This window comes from Ranitomeya variabilis, chromosome 2 (genome assembly GCF_051348905.1).
Source record: "Ranitomeya variabilis isolate aRanVar5 chromosome 2, aRanVar5.hap1, whole genome shotgun sequence".
NCBI classification, from domain to species: Eukaryota; Metazoa; Chordata; class Amphibia; order Anura; family Dendrobatidae; genus Ranitomeya; species Ranitomeya variabilis.
The window spans coordinates 1,078,790,525-1,078,815,171 of record NC_135233.1 but is presented as its reverse complement, the minus strand read 5'-3'; the positions used below and the strand labels follow the sequence as shown (position 1 = coordinate 1,078,815,171).

The 24,647-nt window shown below is 44.2% G+C and overlaps 1 protein-coding gene across 2 annotated transcripts in view; it reads left to right on the top strand.

Annotated features, from left to right (window-relative positions):
* LOC143808717 (cytochrome P450 2K4-like) overlaps nt 1-24,647 on the top strand; it is a 177,264-nt gene that overhangs the window by 122,853 nt on the left and 29,764 nt on the right. For both annotated transcript variants that reach the window (XM_077291648.1, XM_077291649.1), the window contains exons 4-6: nt 959-1,108; nt 10,358-10,518; nt 11,153-11,329. In XM_077291648.1, coding sequence (XP_077147763.1) covers nt 959-1,108; nt 10,358-10,518; nt 11,153-11,329 — 488 coding nt within the window. The remainder of the gene's footprint in view (nt 1-958; nt 1,109-10,357; nt 10,519-11,152; nt 11,330-24,647) is intronic.

Genomic DNA, 24,647 nt, shown 5'->3' with positions numbered 1-24,647 from the left:
TACCTAACACAACCCCTGGACATGCTGAAAAATTATGCTGTCGCTGCTTCATTCTAAATGTGTAGTGGTCAGCTCCCTGAGCAGCACCTGCAAATAAGAGTAAACTTAATACAACATATAATGACCAAGTAGTCTTTTGATAGAGACATACCATTGGTAATAAAACACACTGCCCTTGATTACAGAATGCAAGTCCCATCTAATAGGATATAATTATATAACTAGCACAGTGTGTTATAAAACACATATAAATGAGAATACCGGTATCAAACAATAGTGCAGAAACACAGGCTCATTTTCCTGTCATCGGGTTATCAAATAAGAGTAAACTTAATACAACATATAATGACCAAGTAGTGGCATTTTGATAGTGACATTTAACATTTTGATAGATACATACCACTGGTAATCAAACACACTGCCCCTGATTACAGAATGCAATCGCTGTATCAAATTAACAATATCAAAATCTAATATAAAAACAATACCAGGATAATAATCACTGTATCAAATTAACAATATCAAACTGTATCAAAAGCTGGCAGCCAGCCGGAGGGACAGCTGACATACAGAGAGGGGAGGGGTTACACACTTTTGATACACTTTGATAGGGGCGGGGCACCTGTCAAATTGATTTTGACGAATGGTCCCTCTTCTCTACTACTGAGGTCTTTGAAGTCAAATACTAGTTCTGCCCCTCCTCTATCTACATCTCAACTTCTAAAGGATAAAGGATAATTAGAAAACTCAACTAATTAAAATTATTATAAAAATATATATTTTGGGCTCTCTTCTTTACAGGTGAGTTTTTATTCTCACTGCTATGACTGCCTAATAAGCAGTTTTATTTGGAGTTTTGTTTTACTTGGGGTCCACCAGATAATTTCTTGGTTTTGTGATGGGCCAGTCAAGCCTTAAATATCAATTGTAGTACATATTGCTTGTCCATCATCTTCAGGTGTTGTATTCTCAAATGGAGAGAACTGGAAAGTGATGAGAAGATTCGCAATGTCCACACTGCGAGATTATGGAATGGGAAGGAAGACCATAGAGGACAAGATTATTGAGGAGACTGAGTATTTAATACAAAAGTTGAAATCATATGAAGGTGAGTTATGTAGTATGTCACCTTGGAAAATACTGTGTCTGAGGTTGATCAATTATATATTAAAGCCAAATACAGTGATGTGAAAAAGTGTTTGCCTCCTTCCTGATTTCTTATTCTTTTCCATGTTCGTCACACATGTTCAGATCACCAAACAAATTTAAATATTAGACCAGCCTGACAAAGTGAAGTAGACCAAAGGATCAGGTACAAATAATTCAGGTTAAAATCAGAAATAAAACAATTGAGATCTATCACTCTGGAAAAGGTTATTAAGCTATTTCTAAAGTTTTGGGACTCCAGCGAACCACAGTGAGAGCCATTACCCCCAAATGGTGAAAACATGGAACAGTGGAGTACCTTCCCAAGATTGGCCAGTAGACCAAAATTACTCCAAGAGCACAGTGAAGACTCATCCAAGAGGTCACAAAAGATGCCACAACAACATCCAAAGAAATGCAGGCTTGCCTCAATTAAGGTCAGTGGTCATTACTCCACCATATTAAAGACGCTGGGCAAAAATGGCCTGCATGGCAAAATTCCAAGACAAAAACCACTGCTGAGCAGTAAGAGCATAAAGGCTTGTCTTAGCTTTGTCAGAAAACATAATTAAGATCCCCAAGACTTTTGGGAGAAAACTCTGTGGACTGACAAGACAAAAGTTTAATTTTTATGAAGGTCTATATCCCATAACGTCTAATGTAGAAGTAACACAGCATTTCAAAAAAGGAACATCATGCCAACAGTAAAATATGGTGGTGGTAATGTCATAGTCTGTGGCTGTTTTGCTGCTTCAGGACCTGGAAGACTTTATGTGGTAAGTGAAAAGATGAATTCTGCTATCTACCAAAAAATCCTGAAAAAGAATGTTGGGCTATCTGTTAGTGACCTCAAGCTGAACCATGCTTGAGTTATGCAGCAAGACAATGGTGCAAAACATACCTTCAAGTCCACCTCTGAATTGCTTAAGAAAAACAAAATTGAGACTTTGGAGTGACCTAGTCAAAGTCCTGATCTTAATCCGATTTAGATGTTGTGGCATGACCTTTAAAAAAGTAGTCCATAAGCTGAACTCCTCCAATGTGGCTGAATCACAGCAATTCTGCTAAGAGGAGTGGGCCAAAATTCCTCCAATTCGTAAAAGACTCATTGCCAGTTATCGCAAATGCTTGATTGCAGTTGTTGCTGCTACAGGTGGACCAACCAGTTACTAGGTTTAGGGCCAATCACATTTTCACACTGGGCCCTGTAGGTTCAGATTTCTTTTTCCCCTAATATAGACCTTCATTTAAAAACTGCATTTTTTATTTACTTGTGTTATCTTTGTTATCTTGTGTTATCTGCCTTCGACACAGTTGACCACTGCCTCCTACTACAGATCCTCTCTTCCTTTGGGGTCAAAGATCTCCCCCTATCTTGGATCTTCTCATATCTTACCAACCGCACATTTAGCATTTCCTACTCCCACATTACCTCTTCATCTTGCCCCCTCTGTTGGTGTCCCTCAAGGCTCTGTCCTTGAACCCTTACTCTTCTCAATCTATACACTTGGCCTGGGACAACTCATAAAGTCCTATGGCTTCCAGTACCATCTATAAGCTGATGACACTCAGATCTACCTCTCTGGCCCAGATGTCACCTCTCTGCTCTCCAGAATCCCAGAGTGTCTATAAACCATATCCTCCTTCTTCTCTCACTTCCTCAAGCTCAATGTGGACAAATCTGAACCAATTATCTTTCCTCCATCTCGCAAATCTTCCCTACCTGATCTATCTATCAAAATAAATGAAATCACACTTTCCCCTGTCCCCAAAATCCACTGCCTCGGAGTAACCCTGGATTCTGCACTGTCCTTCAAACTGCACATCCAAGCTCTTGCCACCTCCTGTTGCCTCCAGCTCAAAAATATTTCCAAAATCCGTCCTTTCCTCAACCCTCACTCTATCAAAATGTTTGTGCATGCCCTAATCATCTCCTGCCTCGACTACTGCAACATCCTCCTTTGTGGCCTATCTTCTAACACTCTCACATCCCTCCAGTCCGTCCTTAACTCTGATGCCCAACTAATTAATCTCTCTCCTTGCTACACTCCTGCTTCCCCTCTTTGCATATCCATTCACTGGCTCCCAATTTCTCAGTGTATCTAGTTTAAACTACTAATGGTGCAAAACATACCATCAAGTCCACCTCTAAATTGCTTAAGAAAAACAAAATTGAGACTTTGGAGTGACCTAGTCAAAGTCCTGATCTTAATCCGATTTAGATGTTGTGGCATGACCTTTAAAAAAGTAGTTCATAAGCTGAACTCCTCCAATGTGGCTGAATCACAGCAATTCTGCTAAGAGGAGTGGGCCAAATTTCCTCCAATTCGTAAAAGACTCATTGCCAGTTAACGCAAATGCTTGATTGCAGTTGTTGCTGCTACAGGTGGACCAACCAGTTACTAGGTTTAGTGACCTACAAAGCAATCCATAACCTTTCTCCTCCTTATATTTCCAAACTAATCTCTCAATAACTTCCCTCACGTAATCTCTGGTCCTCCCAAGACCTCCTTCTCTCCTCCACGCTTATTTGCTCCTCACCAAATCGCATCCAAGACTTCTCCCAAATATCCCCCATCCTCTGGAATTCTGTGCCCCAACACGTCCGGTTATCCACCACATTTGGATCCTTCAAAAGAAACCTGAAAACCCACCTCTTCAAAGAAGCTTACAACCTTTAATGACCACACGACCACCTCAACACCATCAGAGCTACTGCAGCCCTCAACCTACTGTCTCCTTCCCCATAATCCTGTAGAATGTAAGCCCGCAAGGGCAGGGTCCTCTACCCTCTGTATCAGTCTGTTATTGTTAGTTTTGTTTACTGTAGGTGATATTTGGATTTTTATGTATCCTCTTCTCATGTACAGCATCATGGAATTAATGGTGCTATATAAATAAATAATAATAATAATCTCTGTCTAAAGTTTAAATTGCTTGGTGATCTGAAACATTCAAGTATTTCAAACATGCAAAAGAATAAGAAATCAAGAATGGGCAAACACTTTTTCACAAAACTGTATGTATATGGCATAAGTACCTTTGGGACAAACATCTATTGGAAGAACATGGACCACTGAGGGTTGGTTATCAAGTAACATATTTTGCTATTTGAAGTCAAAATGAGTTAAGGGATTCAAAATATGAAGAAAAAGAAGTGGCACTCACCCGATGATGCTGTACAAAAAATGTCCTTTATTCAGAGCATACACTCACAGACATATAATGGAGAGGCGGCTGGTGAGGAGAGGAGTGCAAGGGGAGGCAAGAGGACGACGGCCGTTTCGCGCCTGCGCGCTTCCACGGGTCCAGGTGCGTGAATTAAGAACGTCATATCCTATATAGGAGACTAAACATCTTAATGTGAACAGGTGATATAATTAAAAACACATTTGGATGCATGCACCAAATTACGCTGATAAGTAAAATGAACAAATTCATTTACATTATACATATAAAGAATACAAAAACTATAGCTTTTAAAGGAAAATAGCCATATCCAATTTGTCGTTCAATCCGATAGCGCCCTGAGCATTTGTTTCAATGATCCATCTCGCTTCACATTGCAGCAGCATTTTACCGCGATCACCCCCATTTTGAGGAGTTTTTACAATTTCCAGACCCGCAAATCGCAATACATTCGGGTCTGCACAATGTGCATCACGTATGTGCTTTATGAAGCGAGGACAGCCCTTTCCAGAAGAGACCGAATTATAATGTTCTCTGAATCTATGGAATAATGGGCGAATAGTCTTGCCAATATAAAAGAAATGGCATGGACATGTAATTAAATAAACTACATATTGTGATCTACATGTTATCAATTGACGGACTGTATGATAAATGGGGCCGATACGAATGGGATTATCAAGCAATCTAAATTGGCAATAACTACAGTTTCCACATTTGTGGTTACCTGTAGGTTGTAATTTCTTGAGCCAATTAGAATTTTCGTTAGCTGTCAAACGATTTTTTACTAAAAGATCACCCAAATTCTTTGTGCGTTTATAGGCGAAAGTTGGCTGATTCATTGTCAAAGATGATAGTTCCCTGTCAGATTGTAAAATATGCCAATTTTTCTGTATAGCCGCATAAATTACTTTATTCATTGGACTATGCATGAATGTAAATACAAACTTATTATTGGCGCTATCAATATGAGGATATTTAGATTTTTTGCGACTTTTAAGCAAGTCGTTCTGTTCCAATTTTCTGACCCTATTTTCCGCTCTGGACAATATTTTAGGGGGATAATTTCTTTTCAGAAAATTGATCTTAAGCTCAGTTATTTGTTGATCAAAAGCTTCCTCATTATTAATAATTTTCCTATATCTGACCATCTGGCTGTAGGGTATACTATTTTTTGTGTGAAAAGGATGAGCGCTATTATAATGCAATAAACTATTTGTCGCTGTGGGTTTTTTATATACACATGTATTGATTTTACCTTCTGCTATTTCGATTTTAACATCAAGAAATTCTAGCGATAACCCCCCAAAACAAGCAGTGAATTGCATATTATCTTCATTATTATTATTCAAATAAGAAACGAAATTCTCAAAGTCCTGTTTAGAGCTATCCCACACGATAAAGACATCATCCGCAAACCTATAATAGGCACGTATGAACCGCAAAAAGGGATTAGTAGTTGAGATTATATATTTTTCTTCAAATACTGCAAGAAACAAGTTTGCAAATACACACGCGACAGGCGTACCCATCGCGGTTCTGGTCTGTTGTAGAAACCATTTATTAATAAACCTAAATGCGTTATGCGATAAAACAAAGTCCAGGCTTTCAGTGATGAAATCAATGAAGTCCTGGTCTTTATTACAATTTTGCAGGATCATACTTATAGCCTCGATGCCCTTATCGTGGGGGATACGTGTATACAAATTGACAATATCAATTGAGACAAGTGAAAAAGTGGGCTGCCAATCCAAAGTACGTAAAGCTAATAGAAAGTCCCCAGAATCTTTAACGAAAGAGGGAATTTTATGCAACAGGGGTTTGAGTAGCCAATCAAGGAATTTGGACAAGGGTTCCGTTAAGGAGCCAATGCCAGATATTATTGGTCTTCCGGGCGGTCTAGTGGCATGTTTGTGAATCTTTGGCAGACTGTACCAGTTGGGAATGGTAGGATGTTCAGGGAGTAATTTTTCCGCTTTATTTTTTAGTAATACACCTTTTGTTACATATTTATTCAATAATTTTCTCAATTTTTCTTTGAATTTCAAGATAGGATTAGATTCCAAAGGGGTGTATGTAGATTTATCATTCAACTGGGACATCGCTTCCTCGATATAATAACTTCTGTCTAGAATAACTATATTACCGCCCTTGTCCGCTTTCCTTATGATTGTATCATTCCACTGTTGCATTTCATGAATAGCACTCTCTTCTTTCTTGGATAAATTTTTTTGGGGATGCTGATATAGGATGGCCTCCACATCTTTTATAACCATGTCCTGGAACAAGTCCACAACATTCCCTGGTGAAATAGGGGGCATAAACGTAGATTTTGTACCTACTTTAAAAGGTTCTATGTGAGGGGTAACTTCTGCAGTAGTTTTTAAGTTACATATTGGGGTGGTTGACTCGTCTAGATTAGCAAGAAGCCATGCATCTTCAATGTCTTTCTGATCGGCAGGTGGAAAAGCCATAAAGCCTAGACTCCCAATAAGGGCCGGGCTTTCCGTAGAAATATTGATAGGGGATTTTTTTCTCTTTAACACTCGAAAAGAATTTTTTTAGGTGCAGCTTTCTTGTAGCTTTAAACAAATCGATCTTAAAATCTGTAAAATTAAACTCCTCTGGAACACAAAAATTTAAACCCAACGATAGTACATGTTTTTGTTCCTGAGTAAGCACTCTTTTAGAGAGATTTATTATCTGTAATTCATTACTATCAGTTGTCACTTTCTCCAGGACACTTGTTTGCATTTCTTTTGGGGGTTTCTTTTTTCGTCCACCACGTCGGGTCTTGTTCCTAAAGGGATATCTCCCTGCAGAGAAGCAGATGTAGCACCCTTATTTTCTAGACCTTCTTCAACCCCACTGGAGTCGGAATCTGTTACCCATCCATCTCTTTACATTTTACGCTTATTAAACCTTCTAAAAGACTGATTTCTCTGAAAATTTCTTTTTTTGTTGTTATACTTGTTCCAGGAAAAAATCTGCCCTGTAGCAAAATCATTTTTATCTCTCAAAAATTTATCTTTTTTCTTTTGTTTTGTTTCAATCTGTATTAAAACCAATTTTTTATTAAGTTTCTTTAAAAATGCCTTATTTTGGATTTCTGTAACACGAGAATTCAACTCTTGTTTAGCGCCATCCAACTGTTCACACAATGCAGCATATTCCTTTTCGTTTTGTGAAATTACCAGTGCCAAAAGGCTCCGGGAACACTGTAAGTGAATATCCTCCCACGCTTTCTGAAATGATTCATCGCCACTAAATTGTGATATTTCTTTATAAATGCGCAGTCCCCTTGGGACACGTCCACATTCTGTGTATGATTTTAACGATTGGATGGTCCAATAAAGTCTAATTTCCCTCTCAGCCAGAGAGTATATTTTAGTTTCCAACGTTTTTGTACTTATCAGCAATAATTCATCTTTATGGTTACAATCCATAAAGAACTCCCCTGCACCCTCTCTACCAGCCTGTAAACCATCCTCCAATAGCAAGCCTGGGTCCGAGTCCATGTTATCTTCATGACTAATGTCCATTTTACTGAGTTCGGCTTTCTATTACACTCGTGCTCTATTCAAAAAGTATCAAAGCTTAAACAATATGTGTACAAGGAGAGATAGAATGGCACCAGGTGTTTTCACCACAGATTAAATATCACGTGGAACTTGCCTTAATCTCAGATTCCAAACGTTGAAATGTGGACAAAAAAAGACTCAATTTAGAACCACTACAGCATGCATTTAAGCAATAGCGTTGGGGCGGTGCTCAACATCAGCAGCAATGTGAATCCAAAATATGAAGAAAAAGAAGTGGCACTCACCCGATGATGCTGTACAAAAAATGTCCTTTATTCAGAGCATACACTCACAGACATATAATGGAGAGGCGGCTGGTGAGGAGAGGAGTGCAAGGGGAGGCAAGAGGACGACGGCCGTTTCGCGCCTGCGCGCTTCCACGGGTCCAGGTGCGTGAATTAAGAACGTCATATCCTATATAGGAGACTAAACATCTTAATGTGAACAGGTGATATAATTAAAAACACATTTGGATGCATGCACCAAATTACGCTGATAAGTAAAATGAACAAATTCATTTACATTATACATATAATATATACATATAAAATATACATATAAACAGGACTTTGAGAATTTTGTTTCTTATTTGAATAATAATAATGAAGATAATATGCAATTCACTGCTTGTTTTGGGGGGTTATCGCTAGAATTTCTTGATGTTAAAATCGAAATAGCAGAAGGTAAAATCAATACATGTGTATATAAAAAACCCACAGCGACAAATAGTTTATTGCATTATAATAGCGCTCATCCTTTTCACACAAAAAATAGTATACCCTACAGCCAGATGGTCAGATATAGGAACATTATTAATAATGAGGAAGCTTTTGATCAACAAATAACTGAGCTTAAGACCAATTTTCTGAAAAGAAATTATCCCCCTAAAATATTGTCCAGAGCGGAAAATAGGGTCAGAAAATTGGAACAGAACGACTTGCTTAAAAATATCTAAATATCCTCATATTGATAGCGCCAATAATAAGTTTGTATTTACATTCATGCATAGTCCAATGAATAAAGTAATTTATGCGGCTATACAGAAAAATTGGCAAATTTTACAATCTGACAGGGAACTATGATCTTTGACAATGAATCAGCCAACTTTCGCCTATAAACGCACAAAGAATTTGGGTGATCTTTTAGTAAAAAATCGTTTGACAGCTAACGAAAATTCTAATTGGCTCAAGAAATTACAACCTACAGGTAACCACAAATGTGGAAACTGTAGTTATTGCCAATTTAGATTGCTTGATAATCCCATTCGTATCGGCCCCATTTATCATACAGTCCGTCAATTGATAACATGTAGATCACAATATGTAGTTTATTTAATTACATGTCCATGCCATTTCTTTTATATTGGCAAGACTATTCGCCCATTATTCCATAGATTCAGAGAACATTATAATTCGGTCTCTTCTGGAAAGGGCTGTCCTCGCTTCATAAAACACATACGTGATGCACATTGTGCAGACCCGAATGTATTGCGATTTGCGGGTCTGGAAATTGTAAAAACTCCTCAAAATGGGGGTGATCGCGGTAAAATGCTGCTGCAATGTGAAGCGAGATGGATCATTGAAACAAACGCTCAGGGCGCTATCGGATTGAACGACAAATTGGATATGGCTATTTTCCTTTAAAAGCTATAGTTTTTGTATTCTTTATATGTATAATGTAAATGAATTTGTTCATTTTACTTATCAGCGTAATTTGATGCATGCATCCAAATGTGTTTTTAATTATATCACCTGTTCACATTAAGATGTTTAGTCTCCTATATAGGATATGACGTTCTTAATTCACGCACCTGGACCCGTGGAAGCGCGCAGGCGCGAAACGGCCGTCGTCCTCTTGCCTCCCCTTGCACTCCTCTCCTCACCAGCCGCCTCTCCATTATATGTCTGTGAGTGTATGCTCTGAATAAAGGACATTTTTTGTACAGCATCATCGGGTGAGTGCCACTTCTTTTTCTTCATATTTTGGATTCACATTGCTGCTGATGTTGAGCACCGCCCCAACGCTATTGCTTAAATGCATGCCGTAGTGGTTCTAAATTAAGTCTTTTTTTGTCCACATTTCAACGTTTGGAATCTGAGATTAAGGCAAGTTCCACGTGATATTTAATCTGTGGTGAAAACACCTGGTGCCATTCTATCTCTCCTTGTACACATATTGAGTTAAGGGATTGATAACAGTCACCTTTGGTTTCCAATTCATTTTTTAATTATTCCATATATTGCAAATTGGGATTACCTATCAAGTATTTATAACATAGCCTGCAAATATAGCGATACAGAAGAATGCACCTACACTGGTTGAGGTGACATCTCAAGTGTAAATTGTAGATCATGTAATAAAGAAATTAATCAAATATTCAACGCATCAATAAAACTAAAAAATATAAAAAAATATTTATATTTTATCCCCTTATTTTTCAGGAAAGCCTTTTGATAACGTCACTGGTATTTATGCTGCAGTAACTAATATAATTGTGTCCATACTCTTGAGCAAAAGATTTGATTATGAGGATCCAACAATACTGCGGCTTATGGGTTTAATCAATCAGAATGTAAAACTTTTAGCCAGCCCCTGGGTCATGGTAAGTAATTATTCAGGGATGTATGAAGGTTCAATCACTAGGGGCAATGCCTAAATGATTTTACATTTATCAGAGGTTAATGTGCTAAGTATGCTTTCATGGTAGACTGGGAGGAGCAATTTTTCTGGTGGTCAATGTTAGCATGTAACCATGAGCGTGGCCTAGGTTATTTAAAAATCAGTTTACTTTTCAGTCATCCGGAGTCAGTTACAGAGGGCATGTGAGTGTATTGGAGCCTCTGGATGACTGTGTATATTACAAAGTCAAGTGAGGATTGGGCATATTTGCCAATTGGAACACTGGTCGAAGGTTACATCTGAGTTGGAGGAATCATTGCTCACCCGATATAGAGAGTGCCTTTTGAAAATGAATCAGAGTGCCTAAAAACTTGTTCTGGACTCAAGAGAGTTGATCATATGCAGAGGAGAATGAATTATGCTACTTAGCAACTAACGGCTTCCTGAGAGCTTGAGTCAGATGACCACACTCAAGAGAGCCGAGACACCACACATTTAGAGTGGGACAACTGCTTTTGTTTGTCTATCTTATATTTATTTGTTTTGCTATCTAATGTTCATATTTTCATTAGAACATATTCTTCAAGGTTTTTTTTTCCTTTTCATGTATGCTGAAGCTGTACAACACTTTTCCATTTCTTGTGAAATGGCTGCCTGGAGCTCACAAAACTATTTTTGGAAATTTTGAAGAACTTTATAACTTCATAACGAAAACATTTACGAAACAGAAAAAAGAGCTGGATGTGAATGACCAAAGGAACCTCATCGATGCCTTCTTGGCCAAGCAGCAAGAGGTACAAAGAACATTTCACCAGTTAATAAAATGTAATATTATTTAAAAAAAATATACAAAAAAGACAAAAGTAGAAAATATTAACAAAAACCTGATACAACATGGTGAATTAATTATGCAAACAACATAACCACGTAAGATACATGCGCACAATACTTTATAAAACATATGAACCAGCTCGACCTCAATGAGGCCTCCAATGGTCCTCAGTATGGAAATATCACTCATCCCCAGACAGAAAAAGTGGTAATTTAAGATAAAGAGTTTTTTAGCCAATTTTCCATTGTCTGTAAAATTATTTATCTTGCACAGCAAAGTACTTGTAATAAACGTGTTAGATTAGCCCAAAAATTTGGCACAAACTGCTAATTAATTCTACAAGAACCAACCTCTCAAAGGTTCCTTGTTGATCAAAACAATTACTTCTTAGGAAGTGGTTAGAGCTTGGAGGACTTCTCAGAGAGTGGTAAGTCATGTTGGGAAATTGAATGCTTCTTTTTGTTTTTGTCATTGATATCACTGGAGCCACTGCCTACAGCTGAGAGTAAGATCTTGAATAAACGGTTGGTCAATCAGATGTCTTGGGAAAATGTACAGGATATTACAAAATGCATCTGCCAGGCAAATTGAAATTAATAGAAATATGTCATGTAAATTTTATTAACCATTGGTTGTAACAGGCTGCACTCATTCAATTCATGATCCAGAGAACCATTAGGCTTCAAATGCTACAGTAGCACAGTATCTGAAACCAGAAGAATAAAGAATGTTTTACAATGCAGAAGGAAAATAATCTCTAGTCTAACATTGCAGCAAAGTTATTGCACATGATATCAGAGCTATGATATTATACAATTCAAGAAACTCATTGACTTGAATCGGTCGCCGTCGCCGAATCTGAATTTGCTATATTTGCGCCATATCAGTACCATATTTGTGCCGAATTTATGTTTTTTGATCGGTTCCGAACATATTCAGTCATTTCTGCTCCTATTGAAGTTCAGCTGTGCTCGGCGAATATTACAAAAACAATATTCGCCACCAATCATAATCGGAAACAAATTTTGAAAAATTTGCTGAACTGAAGTGCTTACCACTAGAGTTGAGCGACTTTTACTTTTTTCGGATCGAGTCGGGGTTTGACTTTGTCAAAAGTCGGGTCGGGTGAAATCGGACGATTATTGTGAAAAGTCGGGGGCCGACTGAAACACGAAACCCAATGCAAGTGAATGGGGAATCAAAGTCGACAGTGAGTGGAGGATAGGAAAACACCTGCAGTGCCCATTTTAATGCCAAAAACATCAATTCTTATTACTTAAGCTTGCCAATCTTATTTTACTTTATAATAATAGTTGGGCATTGAAAACTGCAGGGAGAGGTAAGTATTTCAACTTTGCAAGTGCTCTGATCCTGAGTAAGCAGGGGGGGCCCACTCGTTGGCACTGGCACAGGGCCCCTCGTAGTACGGCGGTGTGTTTGACGGCGGGTGGTGCCTCCCTCTGGCAGAGACACTTTTGCATACTATGAGGGGCCCTGTGCCAGAGACGTCGCCAATGAGTATGCCCCCCCCCACCTGATGAAGGAACCTGCACTTTCATCTGCACCTTCCTCTTTGGTCCCGTGTAAGGTGGTATAGTATGCGGGAAGGGGAACCTGACTTTCAGCAGGGTCAGATTCTGGCTGTGTAGAGTGCAAGGGGAATGTAATGGTCTGGGTCAATGTACCAGCAGACTCATCTAGCAGTGGCTGGTCAATGGGCAGGATAAGGAGGAAACACAGATATAGGCCCAAATAATAAAGTAGGCTAAATGCAGTTCAAAAGTAGCAGACAGTGGTAGTAGGCGCAAAGTATTAACTGGTCTAAATGGAGGCCAGGGCCCCTGTATATTTTTATTATAATCTATCATTTCAACAAATTTGTATTGGCAGTGCCATTGAAGGATTTAACAGCACAGACTACACAGTGGTGGAGCAGGGAGAGGTAAGTATTGCAAGTGGTAGAGCACTGTTTGAGCAGTGGGCGACGGCACTGGCACAGGACCCCTCATATTACGACGATGTGTCTGACATTGGTTGTGCATAAAACAACACAATGTAAGTGGCAGAAAGTGGCTGGCTAATATACGACAACTAACAGGACTGAAGTATATCCACTTTGTGAGAATTTGAATCTCACTTTTTTTTGGAGACTTAACCAAAACTGAGGCCCTGTTATTAACTAGTGGTTTAGGAGCAACATGGGACGTGCTCTGGAGGAGGTGGTACCTTTACTGACCTCAGACCCTGAACTCAACACAACAACTAGAAGTAGCCGTGGGATGTTCCTGTCACTCCCTAGACACCTCATCACAGCCTGAGGAATAACTACCCCTAAAGATAGAAACAGGAATGCTATCTTGCCTCAGAGAAAATCCTCAAAGGATAGACAGCCCCCACAAATATTGACTGTGAGTGGAGAGGGAAATGACATACGCAGAATGAAACCAGGATGTAGCAAAGGAGGCCACTTCTAGCTAGATAGATAGGACAGGACAGAATACTGTGCGGTCAGTATTAAAATACTAGAAAAATCCACCACAGAGTTTACAAAAATCTCCACCACCTGACTAAAGGTGTGGAGGATAAATTTGCTTCTCCAGAGCTTCCAGCTTAACTGAATAAATCCATACTGACAAGCTGGACAGAAAAAACATAGAATGCACTGAACTATTAAGTCCACAACATGTGGACTGCAAGAACCAAGCCAGGACTTATCTTTGATGATTTGGTCAGAATAGCAGAGAAATCCAAGCAGAGGTGTGAATCCAACCAGGAACATTCACAACTGGCACTAGCTGAAGGATAGAGCCAGGCTAAATAGCCGAGCCAGAATAGACAATCAGTGGAAGCAGCTGCAGACTGCTAAATCCAAGGAGCAGCCGTACCACTTATAACCACCAGAGGGAGCCCAAGAGCAGAACTCACAATAGTGCCACTTACAGCCACCGGACTGAGCCCAAGAGCGGAATTCATAACAGTACCCCCCCTTTAGGAGGGGTCACCGAACCCTCACCAGAGCCCCCAGGCCGATCAGGACGAGCCAAGTGAAAAGCACGAACCAAATCAGCAGCATGAACATCGGAGGCAACAACCCAAGAATTATCCTCCTGGCCATAACCCTTCCACTTGACAAGATACTGAAGCCTCCGCCTCGAAAAACGAGAATCCAAAATTTTCTCAACCACATATTCCAACTCCCCCTCAACCAACACCGGGGCAGGAGGATCAACAGAGGGAACAACGGGCACCGCATATCTCCGCAACAAAGATCTGTGGAAAACATTATGGATGGCAAAAGAGGCTGGAAGGGCCAAAAGAAAAGATTAATAATCTCAGAAATCTTATAAGGACCAATAAACTGAGGCTTGAACTTAAGGGAAGAAACATTCATAGGAACATGAGGAGAAGATAACCAGACTAAATCCCCAACCCAAAGCCGGGGACCAACACAACGACGGCGGTTAGCAAAACGTTGAGCCTTTTCCTGAGACAACGTCAAATTGTCCACTACATGAGTCCAAATCTGCTGCAACCTGTCCACCACAGAATCCACACCAGGACAATCAGAAGGCTCAACCTGCCCTGAAGAAAAACAAGGATGAAATACAAATTTACGAAAGAAAGGTGAAACCAAAGTAGCTGAACTAGCCCGATTATTAAGGGCAAACTCGGCCAACGGCAAGAAAGCCACCCAATCATCCTGATCAGCAAACACAAAGCATCTCAAATAGGTTTCCAAGGTCTGATTAGTTCGCTCAGTTTGGCCATTTGTCTGAGGATGAAATGCCGAAGAAAAAGACAAATCAATGCCCATCCTAGCACAAAAGGCCCGCCAAAACCTAGAAACAAACTGGGAACCTCTGTCAGACACAATATTCTCCGGAATGCCATGCAAACGAACCACATGCTGAAAAAACAACGGAACCAAATCAGAGGAGGAATGCAATTTAGGCAAAGGTACCAAATGGCCCATCTTAGAAAACCGATCACAAACCACCCAGATAACAGACATCTTCTGGGAAAATGGAAGATCCAAAATAAAATCCATGGAAATATGCATCCAAGGCCTCTCAGGGACCGACAAGGGCAAAAGCAACCCACTAGCGCGGGAACAGCAAGGCTTGGCCCGTGCACAAGTCCCACAGGACTGCACAAAAGAACGCACATCCCGTGACAAGGAAGGCCACCAAAAGGACCTAGCAACCAAATCTCTGGTACCAAATATCCCAGGATGACCAGCCAACACAGAACAATGAACCTCAGAAATTACCTTACTAGTCCATCTATCAGGAACAAACAGTTTCCCCACTGGACAGCGGTCAGGTTTATCAGCCTGAAATTCCTGAAGCACCCGCCGTAAATCAGGGGAGGTGGCAGAAAGAATCACCCCCTCCTTGAGAATGCCAACCGACTCAAGGACTCCTGGAGAGTCAGGCAAAAAACTCCTAGAGAGGGCATCAGCCTTAACATTCTTAGATACCGGAAGATATGTGACCACAAAATCAAAACGGGAGAAAAACAGGGACCATCGAGCCTGTCTAGGATTCAGCCGCTTGGCAGACTCGAGGTAAATCAGATTCTTATGATCGGTCAAGACTAGTGTTGAGCGATACCTTCCGATATCGGAAAGTATCGGTATCGGAAAGTATACGATCTCGCCGATTCCGATACCCGATACCAATGCAAGTCAATGGGATGAAAATATCGGAATTAAAATAAACCCTTTCTTTCCTTGTAGGTTCATTCTACATGAAGGAAAACAACTAAGAATAATGTAGGATGTATTGGGGGAGGTGGCGGAGACATTAAAGGCACAGAGGTTTAGCCCAATCAAATAGAATAGCAGGAATTTTTTTTTTTATGACGTTCGGCGTTAGTCAAAATCTTTCTATGTTAATTTTTTTTTATTTTGTCAGATATTGATGTTTCACTACTTCCACGCCCTTCACCTTCTTTTTTACTTCTCCCACACTTTCTTCTTCATTATCCTCATCATCAGCTTCTTTGACATCAACTTCTTCACCTTATTCATCTTCTTCATCTTCTACCTATAATTTTTTTTGTTACATTGTTCATATTCTTTTTTATTTAACTATTATTCTTCTTCATATTCAACTTCTTCATCATATTCTTATTTGTGACAGGCATTCCCATAGTTGTTATCTATAAAAGTTTGAAGATTACACCTTCCGTTCTGCCTGTCACAAAAGAGTTACATTTGTCCGCATTCAGTTTGGCCTGCAGCATCAGGCTTTATCCAGGGGCACCACGAGGAGGAACGGACTCACCCCCATACACTGCTTAGTCTTCTTCTGCTTATAATTTAGATAATATCTTTTGCTCTGATATTTTGTGTTATGCTTAATGTTCTTCTGCTCTTTGTTCTGCAGCCTCTTGTTCTTCTGCTTCTCGGTCTTCCAGGTCGTCGTCGTCTCCAGGGTCGTCGTCTCCGGGGTCGTCGTCATTGGGGTGGTCTTCAGGGTCATCGTCTCCAGGGTCGTCGTCATCTCAGTGGTTGTCGTCTCTGGTGTCGTTGTCACCTGAGGGGTGGTCTTCCGGGTCATCGTCTTTAGTGTCTTGAACTTGGAAATGTAGCAGAAGGTACAAGAAGGCTGAGAAAATGCCGAGAAACAGCTGATGGAAACGGAACTCGGATAGCTACCCGAAGGTCCAAGAGCCAATGGAACTACTGAGGACCAGCTGACGTTACTGGAACCCGGTTACTAACCAGGAGGTACCCATGCCTGAAAGCACTACCAAGGACCACCTGATGTTGGTGGAACTCGGATACCCAGAGGGAGGCACCTAAGCCAAAGGCTCTGCCCAGAACCAGCTGACGGTACTGGAACCAGGATGGGGACCAGAAGGTACAAGAGCAAAAGACACTGCCGAGAACCAGCTGACGGTACTGGAACCCGGATGGGTAGCCAAAGGTCCAAGAGCCAATGGAACTACCAAGGACCAGCTGACGTTACTGGAACCCGGTTACTAAGCAGGAGGTACCCGTGCCTGAAAGCACTACCAAGGACCACCTGAAGTTGGTGGAACTCGGATACCCAGAAGGAGGCACCTAAGCCAAAGGCTCTGCCCAGAACCAGCTGACGGTACTGGAACCAGGATGGGAACCTATTCAAGCTTGTCTTCTTAGAGCCCCAACTAGTGGTGTTGGAGCAAAGGGTCAGCAGGGGGAGCAGAGTGTAGGCCAAAGCCTGCACTGGCGGCAGCTTTGTGTCTGCGTGGCTTTTGCAGGACACGATGTCGGCCACACAGCAGGGGAACAGCTGGCGTTGCTGAACCCAACTGACACATTGGCTGGTGTTTTTCTCTGTTCAGCTAGCACTTCTGGGCCCCAACTGGCAGTGTTAGAGCCCAGGGTCAGCAGGAGGAGCAGAGTGTAGGCCGAAGCCTGCAGTGGAGCAAGTTGAAAGGGAACCTTTAACCCCCCCAGGCGTTTGTAGCTGAAAGAGCCATCTTGTACAGCACTAATGCTGAAAAAGGTAAACTTAGCTCTTTTAATTATGGTCCTTGCAAACGCTGAACTTGACACTTATGAAATGTGTCCCCTCACACCGATAAAGCGTCCGGTAGGTGGAACTTTCATTTGTCATGTGACGCAGCACAGCCGTCATTCTTACCCCCTTGGCGCCGTGCGCCGCCTCCTCAGCGTTGTTTGAATCTGTCCCGGAGCCTGCGCTGTTATGTTAGTGCTATGTGCAAAAAGAAAAAAAAAAAAAAAAGAGCATGAACTGCACATCCCAAAATCATACGTTGATCTAAAGCCGCTAGGCAAAAATTTAAATACTAAACATGAGGTTTTCAGTTTAACATTCTGATCAGACTGTATGAAGCCCACTGCCCCTTCACGGCAAACCTCGTAGTGGGTCCTAACGCCCTAACGGAGCAGAGCCGCGCGGTGACCACCGCCGCAGCGGCCATGCACCAGCAGGGCGGACGGCCTGTTGCCCCACAGCACCCATGCTGCGAGACTGAGCCACCATGACTCCAGACCACGCCGCCCCACCAGCACAAAGCCACAGCAACAATGGCCGCCACACAGCACCAGCACCAAAATGAAGGGAGCATTTAAACTCACCTTCCTCCAGCTCTTCAGTGAGAGCCAAAATGGGCTAGACCCCTTACTTTGCAGTCTCCTGCTAATTAAAATCACCTGAGCCAAATGGGAGGAGTGCTGGTCCAAAAAAAGAGACAAGTACATGCTATGTGCAAAAAGAAAAAAAAGAGCATGAACCGCACATCCATGCACACATTTGCACACATTGCACACATCCATGGCCATGCACACATTTTGCGCTGCCCGACTTCTGACATAATTTGGTGTCAGGCTGGCTGCGCCTGTGCGGCCGCGCTGGCCAAGATCCCGCCTTGCTGTGTCATCTAATGTAATCACTCTGCGGACCTGTGATCCATGGGCATGAGCAGTGCATATCCTCGCCTCTCACTCCCCTCCCTACGGCTTCTTCAGACTATGCGGCGTCACAGCCGTGGCATGCTATTAGGGATCAGCTGACGTTGCATAGTCTGAAGAAGGCGTAAGGAGATGAGTGAGAGGCGGAGGTTAAGATATGCACTGCGCATGTCCATGGATCACAGGCCCGCAGTGGGATTAAATCAGAAGACACTACGAGGCGGGATCTCATCCAGCGCGGCCGCACAGGCGCAGCCAGCCTGACACCAAATAATGTCAGAAGACGGGCAGCGCTAAGTGTGCATGGCCAAGGGCTAACATAACAGTGCAGGCTCCGGGACAGATTCAAACAACGCTGAGGAGGCGGCGCCATGCGCCAAGGGGGTAAGAATGACGGCTGTGCTGCGTCACATGACAAATGAAAGTTCCACCTACCGGACGGTTTAACGGCGTGAGGGGACACATTTCATAAGTGTTAGGTTCACCATGTGCAAGGAGCACCACGAAAAGAGGCACTTATTCCTTTTGCATCATTACTGCTGCACAAGGTGGCTCTTTCAGTAACAAATGCCTGGGGGGGGGACAGGTTCCCTTCAATTTCAGTTCTTGTGTCTGTGTGGCGTTTGCAGGACACGTTGCCGTATACACAGCAGGGGAGCAGCAGGCATTACTGAACCCCACTAACACATTGGCGAGGTGTTTGGCTCTGTGCGGACAGCACTTCCGGACAACATCTAGCGGTGTTGGAGCCCAGGGACAGCAGGAGGAGGAGGTGGAGGAGATAGGAGGGATTGCCACACACACAGCTGGGGAACAGCTGACGTTACTGGACCCCAGTAACAGAGGAGCGACTGTTGACTGCGGACAGCACTTCCGGACAACAACTAGCGGTGTTGGAGCCCAGGGACAGCAGGAGGAGGAGGTGGAGGGGATAGGAGGGATTGCCACACACACAGCTGGGGAACAGCTGACGTTACTGAACCCCAATAACAGAGGAGCGAATGTTGACTGTGCGGACAGCACTTCCAGGCAACAACTAGCGGTGTTGGAGCCCAGGGACAGCAGGAGGAGGAGGTGGAGGGGATAGGAGGGATTGCCACACACACAGCTGGGGAACAGCTGACGTTACTGAACCCCAATAACAGAGGAGCGACTGTTGACTGTGCGGACAGCACTTCCGGACAACAACTAGCGGTGTTGGAGCCCAGGGACAGCAGGAGGAGGAGGTGGAGGAGATAGGAGGGATTGCCACACACACAGCTGGGGAACAGCTGACGTTACTGAACCCCAATAACAGAAGAGCGACTGTTGACTGTGCGGACAGCACTTCCAGGCAACAACTAGCGGTGTTGGAGCCCAGGGACAGCAGGAGGAGGAGGTGGAGGAGATAGGAGGGATTGCCACACACACAGCTGGGGAACAGCTGATGTTATTAAACCCCAATAACAGAGGAGCGACTGTTGACTGTGTGGACAGCACTTCCGGACAACAACTATCAGTGTTGGAGCCCAGGGACAGCAGGAGGAGGAGGTGGAGGAGATAGGAGGGATTGCCACACACACAGCTGGGGAACAGCTGACGTTACTGAACCCCAATAACAGAGGAGCGACTGTTGACTGTGCGGACAGCACTTCCAGGCAACAAGTAGCGGTGTTGGAGCCCAGGGGCAGCAGGAGGAGGTGGTGTAGGAGATAGGAGGGATTGCCACACACACAGCTGGGGAACAGCTGACATTACTGAACCCCAATAACAGAGGAGCGACTGTTGTCTGTGCGGACAGCACTTCCAGGCAACAACTAGCAGTGTTGGAGCCCAGGGACAGCAGAAGGAGCAGAGGAACACAGTGTAGGCAGAAGCCTGATTGGAGAAAGTCGAAAGGGAACCTTTAACCCCCCCAAGGCGATTGTAGCTGAAAGAGCCAGCTTGTGCAGCACAAAGGATGCAAATGGAAAAGGTGGCTCTTTTCTTTATGCTCCTTGCAAACACAGAACTAAACACTTATAAAATGTGTCCCCTGATACCGTGAGACCGTCCCGGAGGTAGGACTTTCCTTCGTAATATGACGCAGCACAGCCGTCATTCCTACCCCCTTGGCGCCGTGCCCCGGCTCCTCAGCATTGTTTGATTCCGTCCCGGAGCCTGCGCTGTTATGTTATCCCTTGGCCAGGCACACTTAGCGCTGCCCATCTTCTGACATCATTTTTTGTCAGTCTGGCTGCGCCTGTGCGGCCGCGCTGGCCGAGATCCCGCCTCGCAGTATAAGTGTTAAGTTCTGCGTGTGCAAGGAGCTAAACAAAAATAGCTACCTTTTCCTTGTGCATTACTGCTGCACAAGGTGGCACTTTCAGTAACAAATGCCTGGGGGAGGGGACAGGTTCCCTTACATTTCAGTTGTTGTGTCAGCGTGGCGGTCGCAGGACACATTGCCGGCTACACAGCTGGGGATGAGCTGGGTCGTATGTTTTGACTGTGCAGACGGCACTTCTGAGCCTCAACTGGCGGTTTTGGAGCCCAGGAATTAAAGTTCAGGTGGTAGAAAGATGAACACAACAGGAGACCTGGATACTGTAGACAGTCACCTAATTATTTAATCAGGAAGAGGAGTGGAAAATTCCTGCGAGATCCAGGCCTGGTTCATTTTCAGGAAAGTAAGCCGGTCAACGTTATCGGAGGATAGTCGCATGCGACGGTCAGTTAGTACACCACCTGCAGCACTAAAGACGCGTTCTGATAATACACTAGCCGCAGGGCAAGCCAGCACCTCTAATGCATACTGGCTTAGCTCTGGCCATGTATCCAGCTTTGAGACCCAAAACTTGAAAGGGAAAGAGCCATCTGGGAGTACAGCAAGAGGGCAAGACATGTAGTCTGTCACCATCTGACGGAACCGTTGCCTCCTGCTGACTGGAGCCGTCTGTGATGTTGTAGACTTTTGTGGCGGGCACACAAAACTGTGCCACAGATGGGCAATACTGGTCTTGCCTTGGGCAGAGGCACTGCTTCTGCTCCCTCTTTGTGCAGAGCCTCCTCCACTGCCTGGACGCACTGAGCTGCTTTGTAATGCACTAGCAGCACTTCTCTCAGTTGGACTGGAGAAGATGATGGAATTCACCAGTGTGTCTTGGTACTCCCGCATTTTTCGCTCCCGATTCAATGGTGTGATGAGGCTTTCTACGTTGTCCCGGTAGCGAGGATCGAGGAGGGTGAACACCCAATAATCAGACATGTTGAGAATGTGGGCGATGCGGCGGTCATTTCTCAGGCACTGCAGCATGTAATCCACCATGTGCTGCAGACTGCCAACTGGCCAAGAAACGCTGTCCCCTGCTTGAGGCGTGATCTCTGCCCGCTCATCACCCCACCCTCGCTGTACACACTGACTACAGGACAATTGTGAAACTCCCTCCCCTGGACAGATGTCTTCCTCCTCCATTGACTCCTCCTCATCCTCTTCACAAAGTGTCCCCTGCCTACGCGTTTGTTAGGAACCACGTGGTGCTGACTGTCCAGAAGATGATGGAAATGGTGAATCCTCATCCTCCACCTCTTCCACAACATCATCCCTTAGCGCTTGCAGTGATTTTTCAAGCAGGCAGATAAGGGGGACAGTCATGCTGACTAGTGCATCATCTGCACTCGCCATCCGCGTGGAATAATCGAAGGGACGCAAAACCTGGCAGACGTCCTTCATAGTGGCCCACTCTGTGGTTGTGAAGTCTGAACAGCGCGGAGTGCGACTTCTTTGCGCCTGATGCAGCTGGTACTCCATTACTGCTTGCTGCTGCTCACACAACTGCTCCAACATATCTAACATGGAATTCCACCTGGTAGGTAGGTCACATATGATGTGATGTTCCGGAAGGCGGAATCGGCGCTGCAGAGCCACAATGCGTGATTTTGCCGTGCTGGAACGCCGCAAGTGAGCACGATCTAGGCGGACCTTGTGCAGCAGTGCATCAAGATCCGGATAGTCCCTCAAAAAACTCTGCACGACCAAATTGAGCACATGTGCCAGACATGGGATGTGAGTGAGGTTGCCGAGGCCCAGAGCTGCCACCAGATTTCGGCCATTATCACACACTACCATGCCTGACTGGAGATTCGCTGCCACAAACCACACATCGCTCTCCTGCTTGATGGCATTCCAGAGCTCCTGCGCTGTGTGGCTTCGATTCCCCAAAGAAATTAATTTCAAGATGGCCTGTTGACGTTTGGCCATGGCTGTGCTCATGTCGGTCGTAACAGGTAAACGTTCACGGGTCCATGTGAAGGTGGACTGTGATGGCTCCTGCAGCGATGATTCTGAGGAACTTGTGTAAGAGGAGGAGTCAATGCGTACAGACTGGATTCCTGCAATTCTTGGAGTGGGCAGGACACGTCCTGCGCCACTCGCACGATCTGTACCCGGCTCAACAACATTAACCCAATGGGCAGTGAGGGAAAGATATCGCCCCTGTCCATGTTGACTGGTCCACGCATCGGTGGTGATGTGGACCTTGCTACTGACGGCGTTCAGTAGCGCGTGTTTTATGTGTCCCTCCACATGCTTGTGCAGGGCAGGGACGGCTTGCCTGCTGAAAGAAAAGCGGCTGGGCACATTGTACTGTGGGACTGCCAATGACATCAAGTCACGGAAGCTGTCAGTCTCCACCAGCCTGAATTACAGCATTTCCAGTGACAGAAGTTTGGCAATGCCTGCAGTCAGAGCCTGTGCTCGTGGGTGGTTTGCCGAGAAAGGCCGCCTTTTCTCCCATGCCCTGTACTACCGATGGCTGTAGACTGGCCTGGGAGTGTGAGGATAACTGGGAACGTGGTGCTGCGGGTGGAATTACAGTGGGTCTCTGGACAACAGTGCCAGAGGTTCTTCCACGGCGATCCTGGGAGGAAGCCGAACGAGCTGCGTGTGAGCTGGAGGAAGAGGCAACACGAGCTGAAGAGGTGGTAGCTGCCGCTGTTGGTTGGCCTAGCTCTTCAGTGTGTTTTTGTAACTCCGCCGCGTGCCTGGTCCGCACATGTTTCCACATGTTGGAGGTATTGAGGTTGCTGACATTTCTCCCTCTTTTGACTTTGTGATGACACACCTTGTATTTGACATAGCAAATGTCATCTGCAACTGTGTCAAAAAAAGGACCAGGCACTGCAAGTCTTGGGAGCGCCCTTTTTGGCTTTTGGAAGAGACATGCTCCTAACGGGTGCCAAAGTGGAGGCTACAGGATCCGCAGACTTCCCCCTCCCTCTCCCTCTTTGGCCCGTTCGGGGAATCTCTTCCTCAGAGCTGCTCCCACCACCTTCCTGTCCCTCATGCCAAGATGGGTCAAGGACCTCTTCATCTACACTACCCTCTGCCACCACCTGCTCCTCCTGGGTAATCTCAGCATCAGCGCAAGCACCAGAAAGTGGCACCTGAGTGTCATCAGCAGATGCGTCCTGCGATGTGGTGACCGGAGGCACTGGCCCACCCGCATCTTCAGACTCAGAGAGAAAAAGCTGTTGGGCATCACTGCACACTGCCTCTTCTTCCATTTCTCCAATGCTGCTTGGCTGGCCCCCTGTTTCCAAGCCAAGAGATTCAGAGAACAGAAGTAGAGACGGCTCATGTCCTGGGCTCTCTGTCTGCCTGGGCAATTTGGCAGGTGATGAAGAGACAGATGGGTGCTCTCCAGTACTCTGTGTCTGAGAGGATGTGGCACTAATTGAAGTCGATGCGTTAGCTGCCATCCATCCGACAACAACTTCAATTTGGTCTTCACACAGCAGCGGTGTACGGCACTCTCCGACAAAGCTGCGCATGAAGGTCTGTTCCCTGCTGAAACTGGGTGATGATGAGTCACCGGTGCCCGCAGCATGCACAGAA